This window comes from Equus caballus, chromosome 4 (assembly GCF_041296265.1).
Source record: "Equus caballus isolate H_3958 breed thoroughbred chromosome 4, TB-T2T, whole genome shotgun sequence".
NCBI lineage: Eukaryota > Metazoa > Chordata > Mammalia > Perissodactyla > Equidae > Equus > Equus caballus.
The window spans coordinates 82,710,173-82,723,999 of NC_091687.1; the positions used below are offsets into that span (position 1 = coordinate 82,710,173).

At 35.6% G+C, this 13,827-nt stretch overlaps 1 protein-coding gene across 12 annotated transcripts in view; it reads right to left on the reverse strand.

The window, feature by feature from the left end:
* The window catches only part of CADPS2 (calcium dependent secretion activator 2), a 495,842-nt gene that overhangs the window by 110,696 nt on the left and 371,319 nt on the right, over positions 1-13,827 (reverse strand). For all 12 annotated transcript variants that reach the window (XM_070264987.1, XM_001502202.7, XM_070264989.1 and 9 more), the window contains exons 14-15: positions 12,079-12,180; positions 2,861-2,924 (exon numbers count right to left, since the gene is read on the reverse strand). In XM_070264987.1, the coding sequence (XP_070121088.1) occupies positions 2,861-2,924; positions 12,079-12,180 (166 nt within the window). The remainder of the gene's footprint in view (positions 1-2,860; positions 2,925-12,078; positions 12,181-13,827) is intronic.

Consider the following 13,827-nt stretch of genomic DNA (forward strand, 5'->3'; position numbering starts at 1 on the left):
AGTCCTTGGGATAAGTCATAAACAAAGTTTGTTTTGCACATCCCTAATTTAAAAGCTTTAAATCTTTCGAGCAATATATATGAAAGGAATAACAAAAATTCTGTTAAGAATAAGATTCATTCTTGAGCTCTATAAAACACCAAGACCTCTATTCTCACTAATTAAATTTTCATAATTAGGATCTGTTGAGGGAGGAGAAAATTTCTTTGTCTTAGTGAAATGAATGGAGTATCAAATGTTAAAATACATGGAAACTTTCTGAAACTAAAAAAAAAAATTAACAGAGCATTTGCTGTTGTGTTCCTACAATGTGTTTTTGGACTTTTCCTTAAAAAATATTACTACTGGCAAGGGGAAAACATAAAAAGCTTTTTTTTTAATTAAAAAAAGTGCATATATTTATAAGCACTTTTATAGTGACTCACTGATAATTTTCCTTAAAACTTTTTTAGTGACAAAAGTACTCACAAAGAGATTTGATTATACCATCAAACTATTTTTCCATATATTTAATGCAGTTTTTCTTGGTTTGCTTACATTCAAATTATAAAATATATGCAAAATGTTAAATATAGAGAAGAACGCTTCTGTAAGCGTTCATACTATTCTATCTGTGTTTTATCTTCAAAGAAACATTGAAAGAACATGAAGACATCCATTTCATTTATTTCATTCTTTATTATTTCATTCTTTTTCGATCAGCCTTGGTACTTAGGATTTTGTAATCTCAAATTTATTCAATCATTCAAGCACTGGTGATCCTTAACAGCATCTTTTAATTTTGTTAGGCAAGGTTTCTTTAGAAAACAGCAAACTTTATCACTTACAAATTTTCTTATCAAATTCAACTATCCTTCATACCCTTATAGCAAAATCTTTAACACACTGACATATATTTGGCACTTGAATTAGTATTGCACGTTAGACCCTTTGCAGCCAGAAAAATCCTTCTGCTTATAGTAAAAAAATATACAAGCGTGAAGAGGCACTATTATTTCTAATGTGATTATTAACAAAATTTAAATTTAAGATTAATTTTGTTCCACATGCAGAACCATGACCTTTACTATTAGGCTTTCCCTTGGTGACAAACTTTTAAATAAGAAACATAGCTGTTAAAATTAGAATACATATGTCTGTTACAGAGGTGAGCCTAGGGTGGAAATCAGGCAATATTTCATATTATCCAGGAGCTGGACACTTAATTTGGAGCGAGGGGCACTGAATCCTCCTTTCTGGCAATGTGCAGAGAAAGGCTGCAAGTTCAAACAGGGAGACACAACCTCTGTTTCACGCCTCCTCATCATGTTCTTTCAAGGCATCGTAAGTATCAAGAATTCACGTGTAGATTTTATTTTTCTAAGATGTCAGTACAGAGATATGAAAATGAAAAAATGGTCTTTATGATTTCTCTCTCAACTCAGCCAGAGACATGATTAGTGACTATAACTGGAATAAAGGTCACTGTTCATCCTGCCACCTGTCAGCCCAGGGCACCAGGGCATCTCTGCTATTACTAACTCTTCCCTGCTGGGGGGGGAGGGGAGCACTACCATGGAAACCAGAACAGAGAGGCTGTACGAGGTACCCAGGATGGGACGTCCTTCCAAAAAGTAAAGCTCTCTTTAAGGATTTTATCTTATCCCTGCTACCTGAATGAACAGGATGAAATTAATATTTTGAAAAGCCTGGGTTACATGCAGCTCTTAATATTATACAAATTCTAAGAAAACAGATAATTACTACAATAATATTTCTATCACTGAATGCACAGTAATCAAGGATAAGACAGGGATATTTGGATGAAACCAATCTATAATCCAAAGACGTCATTTTAGTCGTCAGTTCTAGCTGCCTTCACCTCTCCAGTCTTTGAATGATTGAATAATGTCTTCCATTTTTTGTTTTTAATAAACGTGCTAACAAACAATGTAGTACCTGGAATTCATTTGGCAGCAAAATGGACAAGTACCTGAAGTCAATAAGTTAGGACCAAAATAATCAAATCACTCTCATTTTTTGCGTTAGATTAGGTTTGAAAGGGAAGTACCATCTTCATCTGTGTCTATAAAACGGTTCATAATCTAGTTGGAATCTAACGGCTAAGTGAAAAATATTTTTAATATTGATAAGGAATAGTTGTTGTTCATGTCACTTAACTGTTAGATTCCAACTAGATTATGAATTGTTTTATAGACACAGATGAAGATGGTACTTCCCTTTCAAACCTAATCTGCCCACAAAAACAGGAGTGGAGAATATATACTTTCATTAATAAATGATTTTTAGCATGGATGTGAAATTTTGTTTGCTCTTTATTTTTGGTGGGAAAATGAATTTCCATGATTCATGAATTCATTTAAAGTTACACAAGTTGAAATAAATTCTAAGATGAATTAAGAATGAAAGGAATGATATGTTTGTGAATATTAAATGAAAAACTCATAGGTATGAGGAATATGACAGGGAGAAGTACAAATAAGTCAGGGGAGATAATAAAGGACAAACGTGAAATCTGAAAAACAGAGATGATTATACTCACCTGAAAAAAAAAAAGAAGAATACTTACTTCATGACAGAAAAAAAGAGGTGGGAAAAATGGATGCCAAAGCCATGGCATACCAAAAAGATGCCATGAGCTCAGCACAGGATGGCAGTGGGAGGCTTCAGAAAGGCTTTAGGGAGGAAAAGGAGGCATATAGGGAGTTTGAATGTAGCACTAAAAGGTGAGAAATTGCTGAAATGCTGTGGACTCAGAGGAACAGGCATCGTGAGGAACGGGACTGTCTGCCTAGTTGAATAACTAAAATACAGAGCAACTGAGAACGCAAACAATTTATAAAGCAATGTTCAAACATACCCTTTCAAGTAATGAAAGTGTAGCTTTTAGAGCACCTTCAGGTCGTCCGAAGGGAAAACAGTATCTTTAAAAACAAAAGAAGGAATAAAAAAGTTAAACATTTAATATTCAAGACTGCTAAATAATTCCCTCTTCTATCACTTGGCATTTCTGGAGAACAACGAAAGGTGGTTAAAACAGCATCGACCTTCTGGGGAAATTTTACCTGCGGAAGTTTGCCTAGTCCCACGATTTAAACATCTTAAACAGTAAATGCGTCAACTGTGATGAAAAAGGTTCAAAGTCTTGATGATACATGGACAGAAAGAACACAGGAAACGAAAAAGAACCTCTAGGGTCCTATGAGTAAAGAGATACTTAAAGTCCCGAATAATTTCCCTTCGAAGTTTGTTGCTATTCAAGCTCTACAATAAAATGCACCGGCTTCCTCCTTTTCCTCGTACATTTATGTGCGGTTTAAGATGGAACCGTACACCACAGACCTAACTTCTAGGACAAAGGTCCAGTTAGACTCCTTTATAGACATTGCCTGTCTATGCTCATGTCAACCATTCCCACGGCCCCACACAAAACACAAAAACCTTCGGCAGCGCTTTTGCCCGCAGAGTCGTTAATCTGCGGTATTTCTAGTCCCATGGGATCCAAACACACCGACAACGAGGCGGGGGGGCGGGGGGGGGGGGTAGCGGCAGGTTACGGATGTTCTGAAGTCAGGGGCAGTGGCGGGGAGAGTGAGTGGGCTGCTCAGAAGTTACTTGCCACGTGGTGCTGACAAGTTTATTGCTCTTTACCAGGGAGTCCCTCTTCAGGTCACTTTCCACTTAAAGAGTACAGGACATCAGGGCCACTTCATCCTGCTGGAACTCCTTGCTTTGTGGAACCATATTCAGCGAAGTACCCCCTCCCTGCCCACTGCACCGCCCCAAGACCCAGTGCTGCAAGCCCCTGGGGCTGTCCTTAGGCTGCCACCTTGCTCTGACTCAGAAATCTTTGAACTAATAACTTGAAAGGAAGTTTCCTCATTTCCAAGTCCTTTGCCATTATTTAGGGGCTTAGTAGACATTTTCTAAGATGTAGTTAACAAGGAAATAATTTTCTTCCATGCTGTAATTTGAACAGGTTTCCTTATATTTTAAGTTTGTTTTATAGGACCAAATTTTAAAGAAAAAGATTGATTTCTCACAAAGCAGTCATTGAATCTATATTAGGATTGGGTTTTAGTTTCACGAAACTTTCATTAGTCTCAGATAAATGCAAATAAGTCATTAATCTAGTCGCTTAAATTTTTCTTTCGAATACTCTTTATCATTTCATTTACTGTTAAAAATTTCTTTTGCTTAATCTTGCCTCTGTTCACCCTCTTATCCTCTCCCCACACACCAAAAAAGCCACAACCAATTTATTTTGATAGAGTTTTTCCTGTGCAGTGGCGCTTTTTAGAGAATTAGCAAATTAGCAAAGTAGCTTTAATCATTTTGTTGACCATAAAGCTTAATCCACGTTTCAATAAAACACAAATTGGGTTCTGTAGTCCCCTCCTCCTGCTTAAATCTTTTCAGTGCATTTGCATAATCCACCCATTGTCTTTCCTATTGTTTATTTCCATTAACCTGTAGGTGACACATTTTATGAATGGAATGTTACTGATCCCCAGATTACATTTAGCATTTCAGGGCTCTGAGGTCCCACTGGGTATGTTCTGAATTAGCATTAGCTGCCCACGATGTGTAAATAATTCAACACATTTACAGACTACAAGTAATCCTGAATCAATAAAGTACAGAAAATAACTACACAGAAGCTTAATTAATTTGTACAAAACAAGTTTTAAAAGAAGGGAATCATTTTGTTCTGCCTTTCAGGATAAATATTTTGGGTTTTTACCACTTTGACGGCTCTATAATAGCAAAGTGAAGTGGAAAACACTCAATTATCAAATAAAATTCAACCAAGTTTAATACCTAATCTGGATAAACTGAAATCACCTATTCCCACTTCAATAAATTAATTGCACAGATAAATGAGCCTGCATGGACTTGTCCCATGATTAAGCTGTTTCTTTTCCTTACCCATTTTAAACACATTATTTTTAATCAGTTATGTATGCATATAGACTAAAAGGAAACTTCTTCTAAGAGGCTTTTAATGAGAAACAGAATTCCTTTATGTCAGTTCCACCCCCTCCCCAATTAATTTCTCTAGCAAATGTTCTTAACTATTAGCTGATTCTTTTGGCATTTAAACGAACTGCACCTACTTAAAGTACACAATTTGATAAGTTTTGAACTGTGAAACTATCACCACAATCAACGTAATACACATATTCATGACCCCCAAATGTTTCTTCCCCACCCCAGGCAACCATTGATTTACTTTCCATCATCTGCATTAGTTGGTATTTTCCCTAATTTTATGTAAACAAATTATAAAGTATGTAGTTTCTTGGGTCTGATTTCTCTCGCTCAACATAGTTATTTTGATATTCATTTAAGCTATTGCATGTATCAACAGTTCACTCCTTTTTATTGCTTGGAAGTATTCTGATACATTTTTTACCCATTCTTTGGTGATGGTCATCTGGCTTGTTTTCATGTTTTTGCTATTATGAATAATATTGGCTTGAACATTCATGTAAAAGTCTTTGTGGACATATGCCTCCATTCCTCCTGGGAAAATACCTGGAGTGGAATGGCTGGGTCATATGTTAGGCACTTAAACTTTTAAAAACCTGCAAACTATTTTACAAAGTGGGTTGTATCACTTTACATTTCTGTCAGCAGTGTACGCGGAATTCCAGTTTCACAATCATGCCAATGGCTGCTAGTTCAGTGTGATTTTCTAAAATTTTAGTTATACTAATAGACATGTAGTAGTACCTCGTGGTTTTAATTTGTACTTCCCTAAAGAGTAATGATTTGAGCATCTTTTCACCATCATATATCTTTGCTGAAATATCTGTCAAAACAATTTTTTATTGGGTTGTTTCATTTCTTATTAAGAGTTATATATTCTGGACAGAAGTCTTTTGTGGGGTTGTATTGCACAAATATTTTCTGCTATTCTGAGGTTTATCTCTTTATTCCCCCAACAATGTCTTTGGAAGATCAAAAGTTGAAAAGTTCAAGGGAACATTTTTCCATTTATGAATTATGATTTTGATGTTTTAAGAATCTTTGCTTAGTCCAAGGACACTGAGATTTTCTGTTTTCTAGGCCTATCCATTTTGAGTTAGCTTTTGAATCAGGTGTGAGGTATGGATCCAGGTTAATATTTTGCATTTGGGTATCCAACTGTTTCAGCACCATTTGTTGAAAAAAAGCATACTTTGTAAACTTTGTACATTTGTTGAAAATCAATTGACCATATCCGTGTATTTCTGGACTCTCCATACCACGTTACCTCGATCATTGACTTTTGAGCAGACAACCTTGCCTTGTTTTTCATCTTAGGTAGAAAACGGTCTTTCACTATTAAGTATCATGTTAGCTGTAGGTTTTCCATTGATGCCCTTAGCAGGCTGAACATATGACACGTGATAATGTTAATTCTTTTAATACTACTGTTTACTAATTCTATCTTCGGTATCATTTTCCTTTCTGGTTGGTTTTTTAAATTCTCTTCACTGGTCATATTTTACTGTTTCTTTATATGCCTGGAAATTTTTGACTGGATGCTAGACATTGTTATTTTACCTTATTGATGACTGAACAATTTTGTATTCCTTTAAACATTCTTGAACTTTGTTCTGGAATGTAAATTACTTGAAAACGATTTGATCCATTTGACTCTTGATTTTTTAATCCTCATTAGGAGAAACCACGACAGTGTTTATTCGAGGAATAGTTTTTTTCCGCTATGGAGACAAACCCCTCTAAGTACTATACCTGATGCCCATGAATTAGAAGGTTTCCATTCTGGGTGGTGGAAACTGGAATTACTCCTGGCCCTGTGTTAGCTTTGAGGATTTCCCCCTGTAATCCTTTCATATAGTTCTTTGCCCAACTTTGAATAGTTTCCTCACATACAAGGCACAGATCAGTATTTAGCTGAAGATTCTAGGGGGATTCCCAGCAAATACCTGTAGGTCTCTCTTCTTTAGAATTTTGACATGAGAACTCTGGCTGCTTTGCCTCTCTGGACTCCCAGTTCTGTCTCCTCAAGTCAAGATGTCCACTGGGGTCCACCCAGGTTCCTCCTCCCTGGGCCATGGCCTGGAAACACTCCTGGCAGTAAGCAGGGTCAATTAAAGGGCTGATTCATTTGTTTCCCATCTCTCAGGAAACACAGTTATTATCTTATGTTTAATGTCTTAAAAATCATTTTCTCCACATATCTTGCCCTTAAAAAAACTATTTCAGGTGGAAGGGTAAATATCATCCCTGTTACTCCATCTTGGACATAAGTAGTTTTTTTTTAAGACCACTTTCCCCCACCCTAAACAGAATTCCTGTCCTTCCTATGCTTCTAACACAGTTACACCATTTTTGGGGGTTAGATCTAAATTCAGTACCTACATTACATTGATTATATAAATGTCCTAGATAGCTGAGACATAGTGTTTACTATGATTACTTTTAATGTGCCACTATTTTGTTTATAATTAATACTTGTCTTTGTTTTTAATTTCTTCTTTTTATATACTTAATCTAATACAACTCTAAACTCTCATATAATTAATACAGTCTAAATAATGCAACTCCGAACTCAGTTCCAGGGGTAAATCTCCTCTTAATATATTAAAATATCTCTGTTTTGTCAATTGAATCTACTTGAAGAATTTTCTGACCTACTCCAGTGAGAACTGGTTGCTCTCTAAGCTCAATGTCACTTGGCGTCTCTATTAGCCACTATTATGAAGATTCCCTCCTCTCTCATGTTGATTTCCTGTTTCAGGGATCTTAATTCTCCTCTTTGTTTTCTCTTAGTCTTGTAAATTGCATTCCCCAGAAAGGGAATACGGGAAGCATATCTTCTGAGGTCCTGCATATCTGGAAATGTCATTATTCTGCCATTGCCCTTAATCAAGACTTTTGCTGATAGAGAATTCGAAGTTGGAAATAATCTTTCCTCAGAATTATGAAGTTACTGATACACTGCTTTCTGGATATCAGTATTGCTCCTCACATCAAAATGAAAGCTGCAGAGGATTTTTTTTCATTTTGTTCACCGCCTGACACATAGTAGGTACTCAATAAATATTTATAGACTAAATCATGTTCAGAAGCCATTCTGATTCTTGATTCTTTGTATTTCAGGATCTTCTCTTTTATCCCTAACATTCTACAAATTCGTGAAAATGTACCCTGATGGGTATTTTAGTCCATTGTGCTGGGTAATCAATGAGCTCTTTCAATCTGAACACTTATGCCTTTTAATTCTGGATAATTTTTTTCAATAATTTTATTGATAATTTCTTACCTTCAGCCTTAACTGTTTCTGGAATTCTTATTATCTATGATGAAACTCCTAAGCAGCTCCTTAATTTTTCCCATCTTTGTACTCCAATTTTCCTACCCCCTGACTCCCCCTACTTTCTGGGAGGTTTCATTAACTTAATCTTTCAATCACGTGTATGTATTTGTATGTCATTTGCATACAATTTCTAAGAGCTCTTATTTGTTCCTTGAGGTTTTTTAACATCTTGTTTTGTTTTATAGATGCTGTCTTCTCAAACCTCTCTAAAGATATTAGTAATAAATGCCACGACCCCTACCCCATTTTCCTCTTCCCATATAATCTTTGTTTCCAAGTTGCATTTTTTTTTTTTTTTAAATTTACTTGTTTTGGGCTCTGTGTTCCATGGTAAATGCTTTTCTCAAACGTCTGATGGCCTTGGCTGTCTGATCGTTTTCAAAAGTTTGGTATTAAAAAACTGAATGGAAGCTATGTGCACCCAGGTGGGTATGTGTAGACTATGGTCTTTTCTAAAGGGGAATCTGTCTGGGCTGTTTCAGTGGGAGTCTTTACTGTCCACAGCTTTAGGTCTTTTCTCTTGGGCTAGTCAGAGTCCCAGGAGAAGACACTTAGAATATGCCTGGAAGGTATAAACCTCCCTGCCTGCCAGCCAACATTTTGGGCGTCAAGTATGTGAGTTAGAAGAAGGCTGTGCTTCTCAGATTTCAGAAGAAACGTTGATTTAATCTCCATGTTTCCGCATATAATCCCTAACTCCAACTGTGCCTCATGTTTCCTCCCCTCCTCCACCCCCTCTAATCCATCCAGATACCCTCTAATTTTACTCTCTCCAGGGAATAAATCTGTAGTGCTCTGCCAGGGGAGGGGAGGGGCAGCAGCCTGGCTGCTGAGTTGGAAAAGAGACCTGGGGATCTAAGTGTGTCTTACACAAATTTACAACAAATAGTCCTTAACTCTCAGTTTCTAGAAGGGCTTAATACTGGCAGTTTCTAAACGTTTTGGTGATTGTATAGCCTCACGATCTTCTCTGTTTTCCCCAACGCTAGCTTATGATTCATTTTTCCCTAGGTGGCTAAATTAGATACCATTCATCTCTCTGACTTCCACATTTTTTATTTTATTTTTCTTTCCATTTTTTTCTTACTCTTGTTGTCCTTGTGAGTTTCTGTCTTCTGAAAAACACTGTTCTGTTGTTTTAGTTAGGTTCTGTGAGGAAGCTTAGCCAGCCATGCATTCAATCTATCTTTAACCAGAAGTTCCTCATTTATGTTTAACTTAATTTGTCTTATTATTTTATCTCTGACTTTGAAATTTATTTCTGGAATATGGTTGGGCCTAAATAAATAAATTTCTATATAGAAGTTATTAACAGTACTGTGGTTACTTCTTTAGCATGAGTTGATAAATAATTTCCATTCTTTCTAAATTTTAACATTAGTAAATTTAACATTTAGTAAGCCAACATAAGTGACTAAGGAAGATCATCTGGTAGAATCCTTATGAAAATCCTCATGGATAATTTAAAAATTTTTCTAAACTTGCCTATATGGACAACTAAAATTTCGTCTGTTTTATTTTAATCCCATTTTCCCTCATCTAGTCTTTGTGGACTCAGGAAAAACAAAAGTGGTAAAATTTATACAAACTCTACAAACATCAGAAGGGAATATAAAAGTCAGCCCAAAATGTCTAGACCAATTCATTTCAGTTCTTGTCCTCAGTATATCAAAGAAATAAAAGCTAAAAAGAATTCTAGAGTAAATCTTTAGAGAAATTATTCAAAGAGGACGTGCATATAAGAGAAATAGAGAAGCAAAATGTAAGAGACAGGAAACTAATACAATAAATGATGTGGACAACTGCCGCTCCCTGCCTCCTCCTGTGTAGTTGCCGGGCGGCAGTGTAGGGGACTGAACTCCCCTGGTGGGTGGCTCTGACTAGGCTAACTCAATCACAGTGATCCCATTGCTCATCAGTGACTGACTGAGGCATCTAGTGTGTGGGCTTCCCCTGGCCACTGGGTTTGGTTAGGAATGGGCCAATGACCTACTTAAGGCAAATGAGATATGAGGGGTAGTTTGCTAGGATCTTCTAAGGAAACTTGTTAACGATCCTAAGAGAGAACCACAGAAAGAGATGGCCTCTAGTACTTCCTTTGAAGACTAGAATATATAGATGTGAGGCCAAGGGATTCCGTGGTCTTACTACCAATCTAGGGATAAAGCCATCCCATGAAGGAGGATAGCCAAGTGAGAATCACAAAGAAATGGAGCTGTGGCTACTGAATTCAGCCTGTCTTAAAGTTCGACCTATCTGAGACCTGAAGTTAAGTGAGTGTATACACGTATTTCTTTAAACCAGTCTGAAGTACCATCTATTATTTGGAGACGAAAGCATTGATACCAATAACCATGGAGACTGATATAGATATTTAACTGAATGATGAGCTCTATCTTAAAAAGGTCAGAAAAGAGAAAAGTATATTAATTTTCATTGAAAGACATATACAATGATTTTAAGGGTTTCTACACAACTAAGAGACAACACTCTTAACAATGGCAAATGCAGGAACATTCTCTGCAAATGCAAAAGCCTTCTTCGTGTCTCCGTTTTGTTCACAAACTAATAAAGAATCAGTAGAGAATTCAATCTTAAGTGTGTAAAAGTTGAATTCTGCTATGCTATCCAGAGCAGTGTTTCCTAAAATGAGTCTGCTGACCTTTTGGGTTGAACAATTCTCCAATGTGAGACCATCCCACACATTACATGTCTAAACCCAGCACTAAAAGACTGCTCGCATGCCTGGTTACTGTGACAATGAAAATTCTCCCTCAGGTGAAATCACTAATGCTGGGGAACAGATGCACAGGATAACCTCTGAGAATTTCTTCCTTTAACATCATTTAAAAATCACTGAGTCTAAGCTTTTCATATTACAGATAAGGAAACTGAGGCCCAGAGCAGCCATACACTGTTTCAACGGTTAAATAAGTGTTTTCACACTGTTTAAGGGGAATGTTAATATTAACCAACATTATTTTTTCAGCAAGTTTACATGAAATGTTTCCATGTCACATACCTGCAACATGACAGACAATACACTGACATGGCAACACTATAGGATCTAGTGATAAGAGTAAAAGAAAAAGGAGATGTATTGGCATACTTCTGTTTTCAACTATTTATAATCAGGGAAAAAAGGAATATCATCAAGACGTTTATCTTTCACTCTGCAAATGTTTCTTAGTAACAATAGTTAATGTTTTTGAGCAAGGAACTGTGCTAGGCACCATGGCCCTTGTACTCACAGAATGTCAATAAAATAACTAACTACTTACGAAATGTATGTCATAACTATGTGGTGACTAGTCAAGAGCACAGACGATACATCCTAAAGGACTTCAGCTTTTCCACCCTTTGCCAGAATAATTGAGAAAGGCTCCACTGTGAAGGTGGGACTTGAGAGTCTCCTTGTCTGGTGACACAGAGAGAGGGAGGAATAGTCACCAGAGCTCATGGGAAGAGGCTACGCAAGGATGAGCAATGCCCAAGGAAGCGAGAGGTAGGGTGGAATGGAGACTGTAGGGGGAAGGGCCCTACCTAAATGAGTCGTGGAAAGTGAATGGCAGGCTGAGAAGCAGACCACAGATTGAGAAATGTGGATCATACCTGGCAAGCAATGGAGGAGAAGCTACTGATAGTTCTTGAGTCGTAGCAGAAAAATAAAATAAACATTTGTAGGGGATTGGAAGATTGAGTGAAGTAAGAAAACAAATACTTGCAGTAATGGATAGAGTACATACCTGAAATGGCTTATCTGATTTTCTAAAAGGGAAGAGAGTCTTTCTTTTATCTCCTCAAATCTCTCTTTTTCTTCCACTGACACAGTTCCAATTCCATCAGGCCTGAAACAAATCAGAATCAGTAATTTATACTGACAGAATCTTTACTTTTAAATATTTAATATCTTCATATTTATACATATTTCCTTGAAAAATCCAAATAATTAAGGTATACATATTGCTTGTGTCTACAGTAGAAATTTACTGGAGACATTTGCAGCCATTTGCTTTGTATTTTGACCTGGAATGAATGGAATGAAATTATTCTCTTTCAGACAGCCTTCAAGGTAAAAGATTACAATAAATATTCTCCAGATCTACAGAAAACAATGACTAGTCCTTGAGAATGGCAGTAAAAAGTGTTTTATAGTGGTACCAAACATTTGATCATTAAATGAATACCCCTGAATGGAACTATTACAAAAAAATATACTGAATGCCAGCTAAAATGTCTTAACTGTTTCACTCTTCCAAATAAAAATTAAGCTAATGTGAAATTGGAGATTTAATTTTAATTGCTGTAAGAATCATAGAAATTTTGGATACATGAAGTGGTTTACTGCCCTATTTTATTTTTCTGGTTAAATATGTAAGCACATAAAGCAAAATAAATATTTAGATAAAAACATATACAGAAAAGACAGACGAGCTATGTTTTATAATCAAGATTTAGCATTTAAGAAAATATCCCTATGGAATAAATGTAAGTTTTAATTAGGATTTTTAAAAGTAGCTATGAAGACTGAACGGAAATCTTCTTTTACTTAGGTTAAGATTGAAAATACAAAATATATCTAATGTCAGGAATTTAGAATTTATTCTGTACCAATCTAAGCATCCGGTTGTATAGCAATCAACTAAAATTTTGAAGATATAAATTTTATATATTACTGTCCTTAACACAGAGAAAAAGATATATTAATCTCATATTCATTTCAAAATCTGTTTATATATTTCAACAAAATGAATCTTTCACATTTGATAATTAACACCAATAATCTCTTCCCATATTAGCTTATTTTTCTAAATATTATATTTTAATTCTCATTGACTCATGTATTTATCATTCCAAATTACTAATTTTTAATATTTATGCATAAAATAGGTAGAAATGAGGGTTATGAAAACAAAGAAAAATGAATGCTTAAAGTAACTCTCCCAACAAGATTTCTATTTGATGCTCTCATTGTTGTTTTTATATATATATACATACATACATATGTGTGTGTGTATTTTTGATACTTGTAAACTAGTCAGTTAGGATAAAAGCAATTAATTTTAAAGTTATACCTGAATCATAATGACACAAAGACCTTTTATTCATATCAAAATGTCATTTAAGTCTGAGAAGTTTCTTCCAGTATAGAGTAAATAATTTATTTCGGAATCTCACATGCTGCTGGAATTTATGCTTTGAAAACATTACTTACAATTATATTTCTTCCCTAAATAGAGAAACACAATTATTTAATTTTGGCAGAATAATACATCAACCCCATTTATTCCATCAGAATGTGTTTTGAATGTTAACTGCAGAAAAACTAATAGCAAAATACTGGTCTTTCAAACATTTTTAGGAAGGAGAAGAGAAAGTCCAATTTACAAATTACAAAGCAATGAACTATGAGCTAACCCCAATGTTTTATAATAGTTTAATAATGGAATTTTTCACATATCACTTCAGAGTCAATTCCCATAAAGCAATGATAG